The 12,795-nt window shown below is 39.3% G+C and overlaps 1 protein-coding gene across 3 annotated transcripts in view; it reads right to left on the bottom strand.

Annotated features, from left to right (window-relative positions):
* Positions 1-11,777: 11,777 nt before the first annotated feature.
* Positions 11,778-12,795, bottom strand: part of ctc1 (CTS telomere maintenance complex component 1) — a 38,171-nt gene continuing 37,153 nt past the window's right edge. The window contains exons 21-22 of one of the 3 annotated variants that reach the window (XM_079802754.1): positions 12,577-12,691; positions 11,778-12,278 (exon numbers count right to left, since the gene is read on the bottom strand). In XM_079802754.1, coding sequence (XP_079658880.1) covers positions 12,178-12,278; positions 12,577-12,691 — 216 coding nt within the window. In that variant the 3' untranslated portion in view covers positions 11,778-12,177. Of the gene's footprint in view, positions 12,279-12,576; positions 12,692-12,795 lie in introns of those variants that run through there. The other 2 variants (XM_079802755.1, XM_079802756.1) reach the window with 2 other exon arrangements.

The following is a 12,795-nucleotide window of genomic DNA, read 5'->3' as shown; positions in this document are numbered from 1 at the left end:
TACTAGATAAATCAAAATTAATGTTTATTTAGCCAGGCAAAACATCAAATAAAGGAATTTAAAAAATCTAACATACACAACTGATCAGCATAGAATACAAATCACAATTACCAATTAATAGTATCAAACTAGTTTCAAGGAGTCATACCTGGCAGTAGAGACACACAGCAACAGTGTGGGAAGTTCTGATTACAGATGCTTCCTTGAGCGGTTTGTCAATTCCCCTTAAATACTCACCCAGAACAAAAGAACAATAAACATTCAGCACCCAAATATTTATGCAGCTTTTGTTTGAACTTTTCTCGTGCCCAAATGGTCACACCTATCTTTGGGGGATGACAGCAAATGTTTATCAATGAGCATCTCCCACACCAGGAGAACAAGCATTGTTTTCTTTATTTGGACCTGCTCTACTGATGTGGGACTGAAACCTCTTTACCATTCGCACCAACAGTATTTATATTGACCCTCAAGAAAGGGCGTGCAGGATCTGAGATTCGCATGATTGTGTGAGCCCTGAGAAAGAGACGGTGAAAAAGGTCAGGCCTCAGCAGGTAGAGGAGATAAGGTTGAAACAGGTGGTGTCCTGTTTTCCCTTGTAGATCTCCTCTTCAGATGAGTGGAGTTTTATTGTCTTATTGCACCTTAGATCTCGTGAGTTCCTGCTCTGCCTGATCTGGTCTCACTGGCTGACCAGTAAGTTGCTCAGGTAGAATGGTCTGTGATGCTGGCGCCACTGGTGTAGAGACGAGGTGGTTTCGATTGAGGCTCAGGTTTCCTCTGGGAGTGTCAATGACGTATGGCCTTGGTGCTTCCGCCTGTCTTATCACTGTCCCCTTCTCCTTTGTGTCTTTTACCTAGACATGGTCGTCTGGTGTCAGTCTTGTGAGATGTGAAACTCTGTGTCTTTTGTTAAAGCTACACTGTGTAACTTTTTTTGTTTATTCTTAGCTAAAAACACTTAGTTCTTTCAAAAATTATTGTGCTCATTAATGTATATTTACTTCTTTCAAGTAATAAAGTATTCTCGTAAGTTTATAATATGCCATTGCAAAATACATACGGGTGAGGGGTTCGAATGCCGGTCGCCATGTTGCCCCTCCATCTTGAAAGTACATTAGCCAAAGAGGGACATACCCGTAAATTCAAGCTTCGCCTTTCGCGTTTTAACACTCGATGGCTCCGTGTCGAATGTGGACGAGGTCGAACTGGAAGCCATGTTAATCTTGGACTAAATCGGCCACCGTAGGAGTTAAAATGAAATCGGAATTGAGAGGAACAGAAACTAATATTCACTGGATGGTCATATACCTTTTCACCGCTAGATGGGGGAAAATATCACACAGTGTAGCTTTAAAGTTCCAGCTCAATCTCAGTCTCTTTTTCTGTTCCTCCTCTTTGAGTTTGGTTATGTCAGTCCAGCCTGGGTTGAGAGATGACAGAGAGACCGGAACTGTTGTTCTGAGCTACCGGCCCATTAACAGCTTATGTTGGACTGTACCCGTTGGAGAGGGGTGTGGCTCTGTAAGCCATGAGTGCCAGATACGGGTCTTTTTCCTTGTGGAGGAGGCCTTTAACGGACAGTTACTCGCTCTGCCTCACCCTTGCTCTGAGCGTATCTGGGGCTGGACGTTGTGTGTGTGTGAACTAGGGATCGACCGATATGGATTTTTTAGTGCCGATGCCGATTTTTTTTCATCAGCCTTAGCCGATGACCGATACGGGCTGCCGATTTTCTTGAGCCGATACTGCTTTTGCTCCCTCAATTTACAACATAAAAATGACACAATGATCATGATGATAACAATTTAAAATGTACAATTAAAAAAAAAAGAACATTTATTGAACTAAAAAAAAACTATATTTAACAAATAGTAAAAACAGGTGAGGTAGAACAAGAAACAAAAGAGTTCAGTGGTGAAAATAAATTCTTAAATTAAATATTTAAGCATAAATAAAATAATTACACTACTGCACACAGTATCAACAAGCAAGCAGCATAATAAAGTGCACACTGACTGTACTATACTTCATTTTAAAACTATTTACAACCTAGTCATTTAATGGTTACACTCAAAAAAATGCTGGGTTAAAAATAACCCAAGTTGGGTTGAATATGGACTAACCCAGCAATTGGAAGACATTGAAAAAAATCTCCCAATGCTCCACGTGAAACTTCAGTCTTTCGACCTTTTACCATCGTGTCAATTAGAGATGCTCCGATCAGCATTTTTGGGGCCGATCACCGATATCATGATCTGCCGATTGCCGATCACAGAATGGCAGGGGAATGTCAATTTTTTTTTATCTATAATCTTGCAGAGTTTGCACCATTTGTAGAAATGAAACTAACTCTAAATTAACGGAGTCAAGATCTTGAAGAACCTCCAAGTGTTTATTTTAGAAAATGAGATAACTTAAGGCTACTGTAGGCCATCTTTCCCAAATAAATGTATATAATAAATGTATATAATTATCTCACCTAAATATTTGATCATGCAGTGCATTTTTGTTTTTAAAAACAATTTTTCAGGTAGGTCTAACATTAGTATTGAGGTAAGAAATACTAAAGGCATTTAATAAGGAATCAAATGTAAATTAATATTGGTCTTCCCTGAATAAATTAAATTAGATTAATCCTTACACTTAAGGTTGCAAAAGTTAGTCATTCAAGAGCAGTGAGTGTCGTAAAGGTTCATCAAACAACACAAGACAAAGTTGTTAATGAGGTAGTACTGCTAATGAGGTTGTTGATGTGAGTTTAGCTACCTCAATGAAACGGGAAAAGTAGTTCCACCAATAAATACTGGTTATCGTTCCACTGAAACAAGTCAGCACCCACCTTTGCCCATGGTCTATCAGGGAATTCTGTAGGCTCTTTGGGGTTGATTCTTTCTTTTGCACATATGTCGCAGCCCTCAACACTTTCTGAAGCTGTGCCACCAGACAGATTTTTTGGCTCTTTCCCGACACTTTGCTATACCTTGGTGTCCTGTGTGCCGCAGCTTGGGAATAACTAATCTACATCCTTTCAGTAATAAGCCGTTCTCCACTGATAGCTCTTCCTTGACATGTGCGTACGGTAGGCAAGCTCTGTCTATTGTGGATCTGTCTGGCCAGTACCTTTTCACTTGGCTCAGTATTTCATCACGTTCTTGGTGTTCCAATATTTCTTGTAGCCTCTTTTCTGTAGCTGGGAGGGTTGACATGATCATGTTTACGCACGGGTTGACTTCCTCTTCCTGCTCCGGCTGCCCTCCGTCTCGCAACGGCGCCCTTGATAGCACGTCTGCCGTGGCCAATTTCTTGCCGGCCACATGGGAGATGGAGAAGCTGAAAGCCATCAGTCTCATGCTGAGTCTCTGAATGCGTGGCGGGAGTTCATCCAGCCTCCTGGAGCCTAGGAACGGGACCAGAGGCTTGTGGTCCGTTTCAATGTGGAACGTGATGCCCACCAGGAAGTCTGAGAAACGCTCGCACGCCCATGTGATTGCCAAAGCCTCTTTCTCAATCTGTGCGTACCTTTTCTCGGTGTCCGCAAGTGCTCTGGAGCTATATGCGACTGGCTTGAGGTGACCATCCTCCTGTCTCTGGAGCAGCCAGACGACCGTCTCCGCTTTTGCGTTGTAGAGCGCCAGCCCTGGTGGCATGCTTAGCTCCTCTTTGATGCTGTTGAATGCTCTTTGTTGATCATATCTAGCCTGGATGCCAGCCGAATTTAGCCCCGCCCACAACATTTTTCCTCGGGCAGTTCGGTCTGGACTTGATCGGTAGAGAAGTAATTATGCCCGAACAGAAACTGTTCGGACCGATGAGATTGTCAGGGCGGGCTTTAGACGATGATGGACAGATGATAAACAGCAACGTAATCATTCGTCATCAAAGGCGCTTGGGTTGAGTTTGTTCTAATCCTAAATGGAGAACTTGTTTGTATATGCGTTCACCTTTACTATTTCTCTCAGAAATGATGATGGTGTTGGTAAGTACTCTGTGTATCCTTAAATTCTTTTTTTACAACACCGGCAAAGATCGTTTACACTCATCTTTTTCTTCAAACGTTAGGCTACTTTATTCCAGCATGCGGGCAGGCAGGGTTGCCAAGTTTTTACAACAAAACCCGCCCAAATGCTACTCAAAACTAGCCAAAAACAAGCCCAATAGCTTTCCAGGGGGATTCTTAATTGGGGTCGCTTCAACCCGCGGACATGGCAACACAGTGCAGTTGAGTTCTGTTGACATTTGACAACTAACGTCATGCGTCGCTCCGTTGCTCTGATTGGTTGTTGGTCTATCCAATTGAGGTCTTTCCTGGTTCGGTTGAAACACGCCCCATAATAACAGCCCTTTTCTCTGACACTGGTTACTTCTCTAGCTGGGCACTGGTTTTTGCTGTGTGCTGGCGTTCTACCACATGCATCATGTCTGATAACTGCTTTTATCATTTGTTCTTGCCTGCATTTTCTGCGGTCTTCCTTAGCCTTTGCCAAACTTGTGTTTTGTTTGAATGCTGTCCACGTCTGTGGCCTCTGCCTTAAAGTTACTCTTCAACAGGTCTTGTTGTTTTTTCACACTTTCTCTCCTTGTTCCTGCTGTCTCTGGTTGAATTTGGCACGCTCAAAAATAACATTTCTCCTCACCACGAAATGTCCCTGTAGCTTCTCTTTGACAGTGTTGTACTTGCTTGCCTCCTCCTCCGTCATACGAAGTGAAGTCACGATATCTTCCGCCTCGTCCCCTATAGTTTAGATTAAAGTGTTCCCCTGGTTTTCCTCCGGCTGTAGCTCTAGACCCGATGCAATCCGGAATCTCTCAAACCTTCTAATCCACTTGGGCCACTCTTCTGGCTTTGTGAAGTCAAACTTGGCTGGTGGGGGGATCTGGAATCGCTCCATTCTCTTTCCTTCTTGTCTGCCGCAAACGTTAACTACGAGTCAAGCTAGCTAAACTTCAGACTTGCTGACTAAAATTTACACGAGTTCTCTCCAGTTAAATCAGCAAAACCACATCTCATGTCCACCCGACTTGAGTAACTGAAGTTTTCTGACACCATGTAGAGTTAAGTGGTTCTAACTTAACAATTAAACACGGGGAGAGATTTCCAACTTGTGCTCTCAAAGCTTGACTTTATTACAGAGCCAGGTTTACCACTTCCCCCACCTAACCACAAGGGGGCAACGTCACATCATGTCCTATAAAATCCTTTAACACTACAGTGACAACAATGAGGAGAAAATCTGTATATTAATATCTGGTTCAGACAATATGATTATCACTGTGATAACATTAATTGACATGAAACACAACCCAGTCTCTTTTTGTTAAATGCAAGTTTATGTACGATCAATAATACAAAAGTATAAGTAAAAGGTATAATAAGCTACACATTAAATAAAGCAAACAATTCAGGCAAACATTCAAAGTCAGCGCTAGTCGGCTACAATGCTAACGTAAAGTTAAATAGCCTAAAAATAAACAAGTAATGAAACTTCACTTTGCCCTCAGCCTAAACGATTCGAAGTTTCTATAAAAATGATCCATAATTGTTATCCGATAAATTATAAACTTGCTAAATGTAACAATAGTATTTCACCTAAGTGCTCTTTTTGCCTTCAGTATTAAGAGACGATTAATCACTTGTTTTGGGACTGTACCTATTGTAAAGTCTTCTGGATTGATTTTTCAAATTTTGTAAAAAAAAATATTTATATCCAAACGTTTGTATAACCCCAAAAATTTAGTTTTTTTGGTTATTCTTTGAATTTAGACCCTACTCATTGTAAATTTATTATTAATTTACTGCTTTATTGTGCTACATTTTACATACATAAATGTAAATTTTCAAAGAAAACTCTCTACTTTTTTATTTTCAGGAAAGATTTTGATATATACTCGAATAATTCTATTGCATGTAAGACTCTTTCATGGTGTAAGTCTTTAAGCTAACATAGTTTGCTTTTGGAGTATTGTTTGTAGGGCTGCACGATTAATCGAAATCGAACCGCAATCGCGATTTGGCTTATGTGCGATTATGAAAGCGCAAAGGCTGCGATTTAAATTAAATAAATAAATGCCCAGTGTGTTAGTGAAGAGCGGCTCTTATAACTAGGGCTGGGCAATTTTATCGATTCTGCGATATAAATCGATATTTTTTCTCCCAGGAAAGTATCGATTTTTAAGCCGCGAGTATCGATACACAAGTCCCATTCAAATCCCCGTGTTTACCCCCATTTGCGTTGCAGGAAGAGCGATTTGGTCAGCCAGCCGCTAGTACCGCTGTAGAGCAAGTTACCCGTACTACTAACTTTACAAAAACGCCGACGTCTACCTCTTCTTGTTTACGGAGTGAGAGTGGCGAAATATAAATGGCGGCGAATATAAATCCAGTGCCTTCATGCTTAAAAGCAGATGTGTGGGAGCACTTTGGGTTTAAAAAGAAGAAGGAAAGCGACGACTTAGACTCAGGGGTCAACAACATGAGTCGCCCGCAAGGACCACAGGAGTTGCCCGCGGGTCTGTTCTAAAAATAGCTCACCATAGCAGCTGCGTTCAGTCGCTTCCGTGTTCATTTAAGCGCAGGGCTCCAGACTGAAGCCGAATATATACTAGTGTCTGTAAATAATAAACTGCAAAATACTATTTAAATATTACTCCTGCATGTTCTGCGTCTGTGTGGATGACGAGCGCCGCGCGCGCACTCGCTCTTGTAGTCTCTGCCGACACGAAGGCATAAACCATCACTTCATGAGAATTTACCCCTGAAGAGAAAACTGTCTGCGTCTCATTCTGCTCCTGGTTCAGTAGTCAGGGCACTGATCAGGACATGAGTCAATGGGCTGATCCCTGACTGAACTAGTGAGCTGAATGAGACGCGCACCCACTGTCATACCATCATGAACACAGACACTGGTAATCACGGCAACCCGTCAAAATAAAAGTTCGGTTTAACGTGAAGAGATTGACTACAGATTGTAGCCTACAGTACATTTAGCTACGTCTCTATGTAATAATAATACGTCTCTACTAGGGATGCACCGAATCCAGATTTTTGGGGTTCGGCCGAATACCGAATCCACTGGTTAAGATTCGGCCGAATCCGAAACCGAATACCGAATCCTACTCCCGTCCGCAGTCCATTATCACAGTAAACACATTAATGAAGTTAACAACGTCCACAGCAGTGTAGGGATGCTATTGACCAGTTTTGGTCAAGTTTACTACTAAAGGAAACTTTGTCGTGTATGTTCTTCTCGCCGCTATTTCATGATGGTTTATAGAAAAATTACCCCGAGTCGTCCTCTGTCGTTTCAAAGAACAACCCAACGGAGAGCAGGAGGCGCGCGCTAGGGTTGTGCCGACATCAAGATGGAGCGCCACCATCGTGATGCCACGCCCCCGTTGCGAGTCTGCGACACACACTAATCCACTTCTATAGTAGGCTATTAGTTAAACTAAAAACTTAGCAGGAATTGCTCTGTAAATTAAATTGAGAATGTAACTAATGCATATGCGATTTTAAATACTGTAGTCTATGCCAGATAGCCTATATAGCCTACATTTTGAAATCATTTGAGGCTGAAACATCCATAAGCATGCGTGTTTATTTTAGCACTTCCGTCAGTGAAACAACACAGCCTATAAAACAAAAACGATTTTCAGTAAATAATGGTAACCTCAAGAATATATGAAAATTAAATATCAGTTAGAAAAATATTTGATTCATACTATTTCCCCGCAAAGATGCGTCATATAGCCTACCGCTCTGCGCTTTGAGAGGAATGGGACACTATAGCCTACACCTTCACGAATATCTTCGTCTTCATATGTTCTACTGATGTTGCAAAGCAACACTTGTTGTAAAAGGTCTGAAGAGCGGATTTTATCTTCCACAGGGTCAAGACATTTAGGCAATGTGATTATTCACTGCCAGAGAAAACGAAACTAAAATCACCGGCGTGTGTGTGAAATGCGCTATTCAAATAAACCAAACTTGACGCGCCTTAACAAGTTTAATAACAAGAACAAACTGTGTTAAATAAAATTTGAAGTAAAAAGGTATTCGTCCTACAGTGTTTTTTATACTTTCCCACAGTAAAGGATGTGAATAGTTATAATAGACTTAATTATAAGCAAACGAAAGGAAGAAACGTTTATAATCCCCTGCGAATGGGTGCGACGCGAGTGAAGAGTTGGGAAAAGAAACGAGATGTCCATGTCCATTGGGATAAAATGGACTAGGCCTATTGTTAAAATTCACGGAAAATCGAGTGACCAGATACAGATCGCAAAACAGAATGAAAAAGTGCTCTCTGACCATTATTTCCTTTCTAGGCTAAACAAAGCTTTGTGCTTCACTCCTGTGGTTATATTCACGTGAAACAGCATTCACATACAAAACACTGGGTTAGTAAAATAACGAAGTTATTTTTTTTTTTAAAGTAGAAAATAGTAGGCTATTTATGTAAAGAGATATAGCCTATTAAAATAAAAAGAGCTCAACTCTTAAGTGGAAGGAACCTATTTTTTCCCCCTCACGTGCAACCTAGCGGATGAATCATTATTTGGGTTAATAAAAATAACGAAATTATGGTTTTAAGAGAATAGTATGCTATATATGTAAAGATATATAGTATATTATCAACCTAATTCCGGTTCTTCAAAGCTAACGGATTCAGTGTATTTTCGTTTTGTCATCTTAATTTGGTAATTATTTAAGTAGCCTATATATATTTTATTAGGCCTAATTTTATTTATATTTTATCTGATCTATAGATCTATAGGCTGTTTGCACGGTAAAATAAAATACTTTTTGGCTGCTGTCTGTAGATTCCTTCATGCACAACTCGTATTCTCTCGGATGTTTCATATGCAAATGTTTTAACAGCGGCTGTTGTTTAGGGTCCTTGTCATCACGAGACAAATCGGCATTGCAAATTGAACGCGTAGCTCAACTTGAATCGCCTTCTTTTGACTTAAAGCAGGCTATAGGCTACTGCCACGTTTTCTGTTCATGAGTTCCATTTTCACTTTCAACAGCGGCGTCATTAAATTCGACCAGCGGGGCGCGGATAGTGCAAGCCTAGGGTTCGGGTTCGGTGGAAATAAATTCTGAGGTTCGGCAGAAACCGAACCCAGTCAAAAAGCCCAATATTCGGCCGAATCCGAACCCGAACCCTGGATTCGGTGCATCCCTAGTCTCTACTAATAATAATAATTATGAAATAAATAATACTAATTATATAATTATTAATGGTTGCTTATTTTTCACTTGATCTTTCATTTATAAACAATGTTTACTTTTAAACAGCATACAGCCTTTACATGTTTATGTATTATTTACTTATGATTATCATCATATATAATAAAAAATTTATGTAAAAAAAAAAATAGTGGTATTGTACCAACTACTGGAACTACTGCTATACTCTTTCAGGTGTAAAACAGTTTGGATAGTTGTTAATATGAGAATTATGATGCATTATTTAAGAGTTTTAAGTATTATATAACATGAGTAGCTCTCTTTGACTTTCTTTTTTAAAAAGTAGCTCTCAAATTAAAAAAGGTTGGAGACCCTTGACTTAGACAAAGCATCGCGGTTGGTTTGCAAGCTGTGTGACACAAACGTGAAATACTCTGGAAATACCAACAAGTGTCAGTGTCAAGCTAAAAAAGCTGTCAAAGAAACTGTTCAGAACAGGCCACTTGCTGCAATTTTTAAAACTCCATTGTTAATTTTCAATAAATGGAACTCATTTTCTCAACACATCTTTGATTCATTTTGTCCAGCATTTGCAAGCTGTAGACTCTCTGTCCCGTCAGAGACATATATTGTGTAATTGATGATTTTAGTTTTCAGTTCAGTTAATTCAATCCAAGTAAATGAAACACTCACAAGATGTCACCAAAATCACAGTCTGTCCCCTTTAAATCTTTCAGAAAATGATGTAAGTGTATCGAATTATATCGAATCGTTTCGTTGGCTGAATATCGTGATATATATCGTATCGTGAGCTGCATATCGTGTATCGTATCGTGAGATTAGTGTATCGCTACAGCCCTACTTATAACGTGTGTTTGAAAAAACAACACGTGTCAAACAACTTCACAAACTAGTCATGTGAAGTGTTCATATACCTATTGTCCAACAAAATACGTTGAATAACATGTTTTAACTCACTTCAGATCGTCAGTCGAGTGTTTGAGCTGATGTGGCTTCTCTTCACAGAATGAGGCAAACGCTTTATTTTATAGGCAGTGATAAAGTCTGTGTCAATCAGCTCTGCTTTATTATTATGAAAATACCTGAGAAGGCTTGAAGAACTCAAATACACCATATCTTGTCGCAGTCGTGTGTTTATTGTCCTCATGTTTTTAATCAGTCAAAGCGTTTCTATCTTCCTTTTATTCAGCTACAGCGCTAGCTTGGCTTCACTTTAGGGATTTCCTGAAAGCAAACGATAACTTTTCTTACGCAAATGAGTTTCTGCTCGAGGGCGCCCTCTGGCCACAGTATGAATGACACTTTTTGGTAACAAATGAGAAAAATACTTCTCTCTAAATAAATTTATATGACAATCCATGTTTTTCTTAAATGTACAGGCGTTTTCTTCCCCGCAGTGAATGCATAAGAGGCTCATATTTCATATGAAAGACATAGACTTAAGAAATTTATATCACAGATAAAAAGCACAGATTTTATAATAATTTTACAATAAATCCTTAGACCTTTCTAATGATTTTTATTCAGGCTGTCTGCATATTAACAGGTAACCCAGCAGTTTTTATTGTAAAATAAATTTTCTGTAAAATATAAATATTATTATTATTATTAGTAGTAGTAGTATTATATTGTTATAATTTTAAATACTCTATTTTTAATAATGAAAATGTTATTGTTAACGGTCATATTTCTTATTTTGTGAAATATTTTTATTTCGCAATAATAATTATCATAATTATTACTAGTCATATTAATATATAAACACAAAATGTTATACACACACACTTTTCATTTGTAAAAAAAAAAAAAAAAATCGCATTCAAATCAAAATCGCAATTTTAACCAGAATAATCGCAATTAGATATTTTCCCCAAATCGTGCTGCCCTAATTGTTTGTAACCCTCATTGTTTTTTTGTTCTTTGTAAGTGTACTTGTTGTTCTTCTTTTGCATAATAATAATAAAAACAACCGTGCTGTATGGTTCTTTTTTAAAATGTTTGATTTTAAAACTCTGATATCATGTTTTTATGAGTGAATATTCCCAAACTCTCGGACAGTGCAATCTCTCTGTGGGTTGTGTGATTGTTGTCATATATAAAAAATATATATAAAAACTAGTATGTAATTAAAGTAAAAAAGATTGATAAACACGTCTTTCGAATGGAAATAAATAACATAAACTTTGGATGTCTTGTTCATCATATTTATTTTCATATAAAAGCAACAGAACTTAAATGATCAGCAACAAAGCGATGGTATAATTTTTTTTTTTTGTTGCTATTTTCTATATGTATCTGCTGTTGTATTTCTGTATTTCCTCAATATTATATAATATTTTAGAGGACTAACAGGCGCTTTGAGTCGGTAAAAATACGCATGTTATTAACGTGTAAACAGGTAAAACAAACAGTGCAAACTTGTGTTTGAAGTATTTAGCTCCACCCCCCTGAGGCTCATCTGCAGAGCTCCGCCCCCCCATGCTTTGCTGTGATTGGTTAGTGGTGACGGACGTCACACTGAACTACTATTGAAGACATTCAAACCTATAAATCAAACGTAATAATTAAAATATAATTTATTTGTTTAAGAGTTTTATGTTACAATATTCACTGTTAAACATTATTATTATTTTGTAACAAACATAATTCAGTGAACACTCAAGAACATTAAACACATGAAACACTGAGCAGCAGACAAGTGTGTGTGTGTGTGTGTGTGTGTGTGTGTGTGTGTGTGTGTGTGTGTGTGTGTGTGTGTGTGTGTGTGTGTGTGTGTGTGTGTGTGTGTGAGAGTGTGTGTGTGTGTGTGTGTGTGTGAGTGTGAGTGTGTGTGTGTGTGTGTGTGTTTGTGTGTGTGAGAGAGTGAGTGTGAGTGTGTGTGAGAGAGTGAGTGTGAGTGTGTGTGTGTGTGTGTTTAGCGTGTGTGTGTCTGTTTAGCGTGTGTGTGTGTGTGTGTGTGTTTAGCGTGTGTGTATGTGTTGGCATTGTAACTGCAGTGCTGGTGGGAATTTGCAGATGAATTCAGTTTGTCCTCGATGAACTTTCCTCAGCTGAGGTTTTCCTGAAACACACACACACACACACACACACACACACACACACACACACACACACACACACACACACACACACACACACACACACACACACACACACTTCATTTAGAATTTTGTGTGTATTATTGGTTGATGCTTACCTTTGAATGAATGAGGGGAGGATAGTATAACAATATTCCTCATTATAATAATGCACAGAATAAAGGGGCGGGGCATTTCCCAAACATGAGTGTGTGTGTGTGTGTGTGTGTGTGTGTGTGTGTGTGTGTGTGTGTGTGTGTGTGTGTGAGTGTGTGTGTTCACCCGTTCTCTGAGCCCGTATTCGGCAGGTGAGGTGGATCCGCCGACACACAGCGGAGCTGGAGCACACACAGTTCAGATACTGGACCAGAGAGTCGTCAGGGTACTCGTCACATGTCTACACACACACACACACACACACACACACACACACACACACACACACAGTTCAGATACTGGACTAGAGAGTCGTCAGGGTACTCGTCACATGTCTACACACAC

This window comes from Gobio gobio (assembly GCF_949357685.1).
Source record: "Gobio gobio genome assembly, chromosome: 21".
Lineage (NCBI taxonomy): Eukaryota > Metazoa > Chordata > Actinopteri > Cypriniformes > Gobionidae > Gobio > Gobio gobio.
Note: the sequence above shows the minus strand (reverse complement) of the source record. Positions and strands in the feature narration are given on the sequence as shown.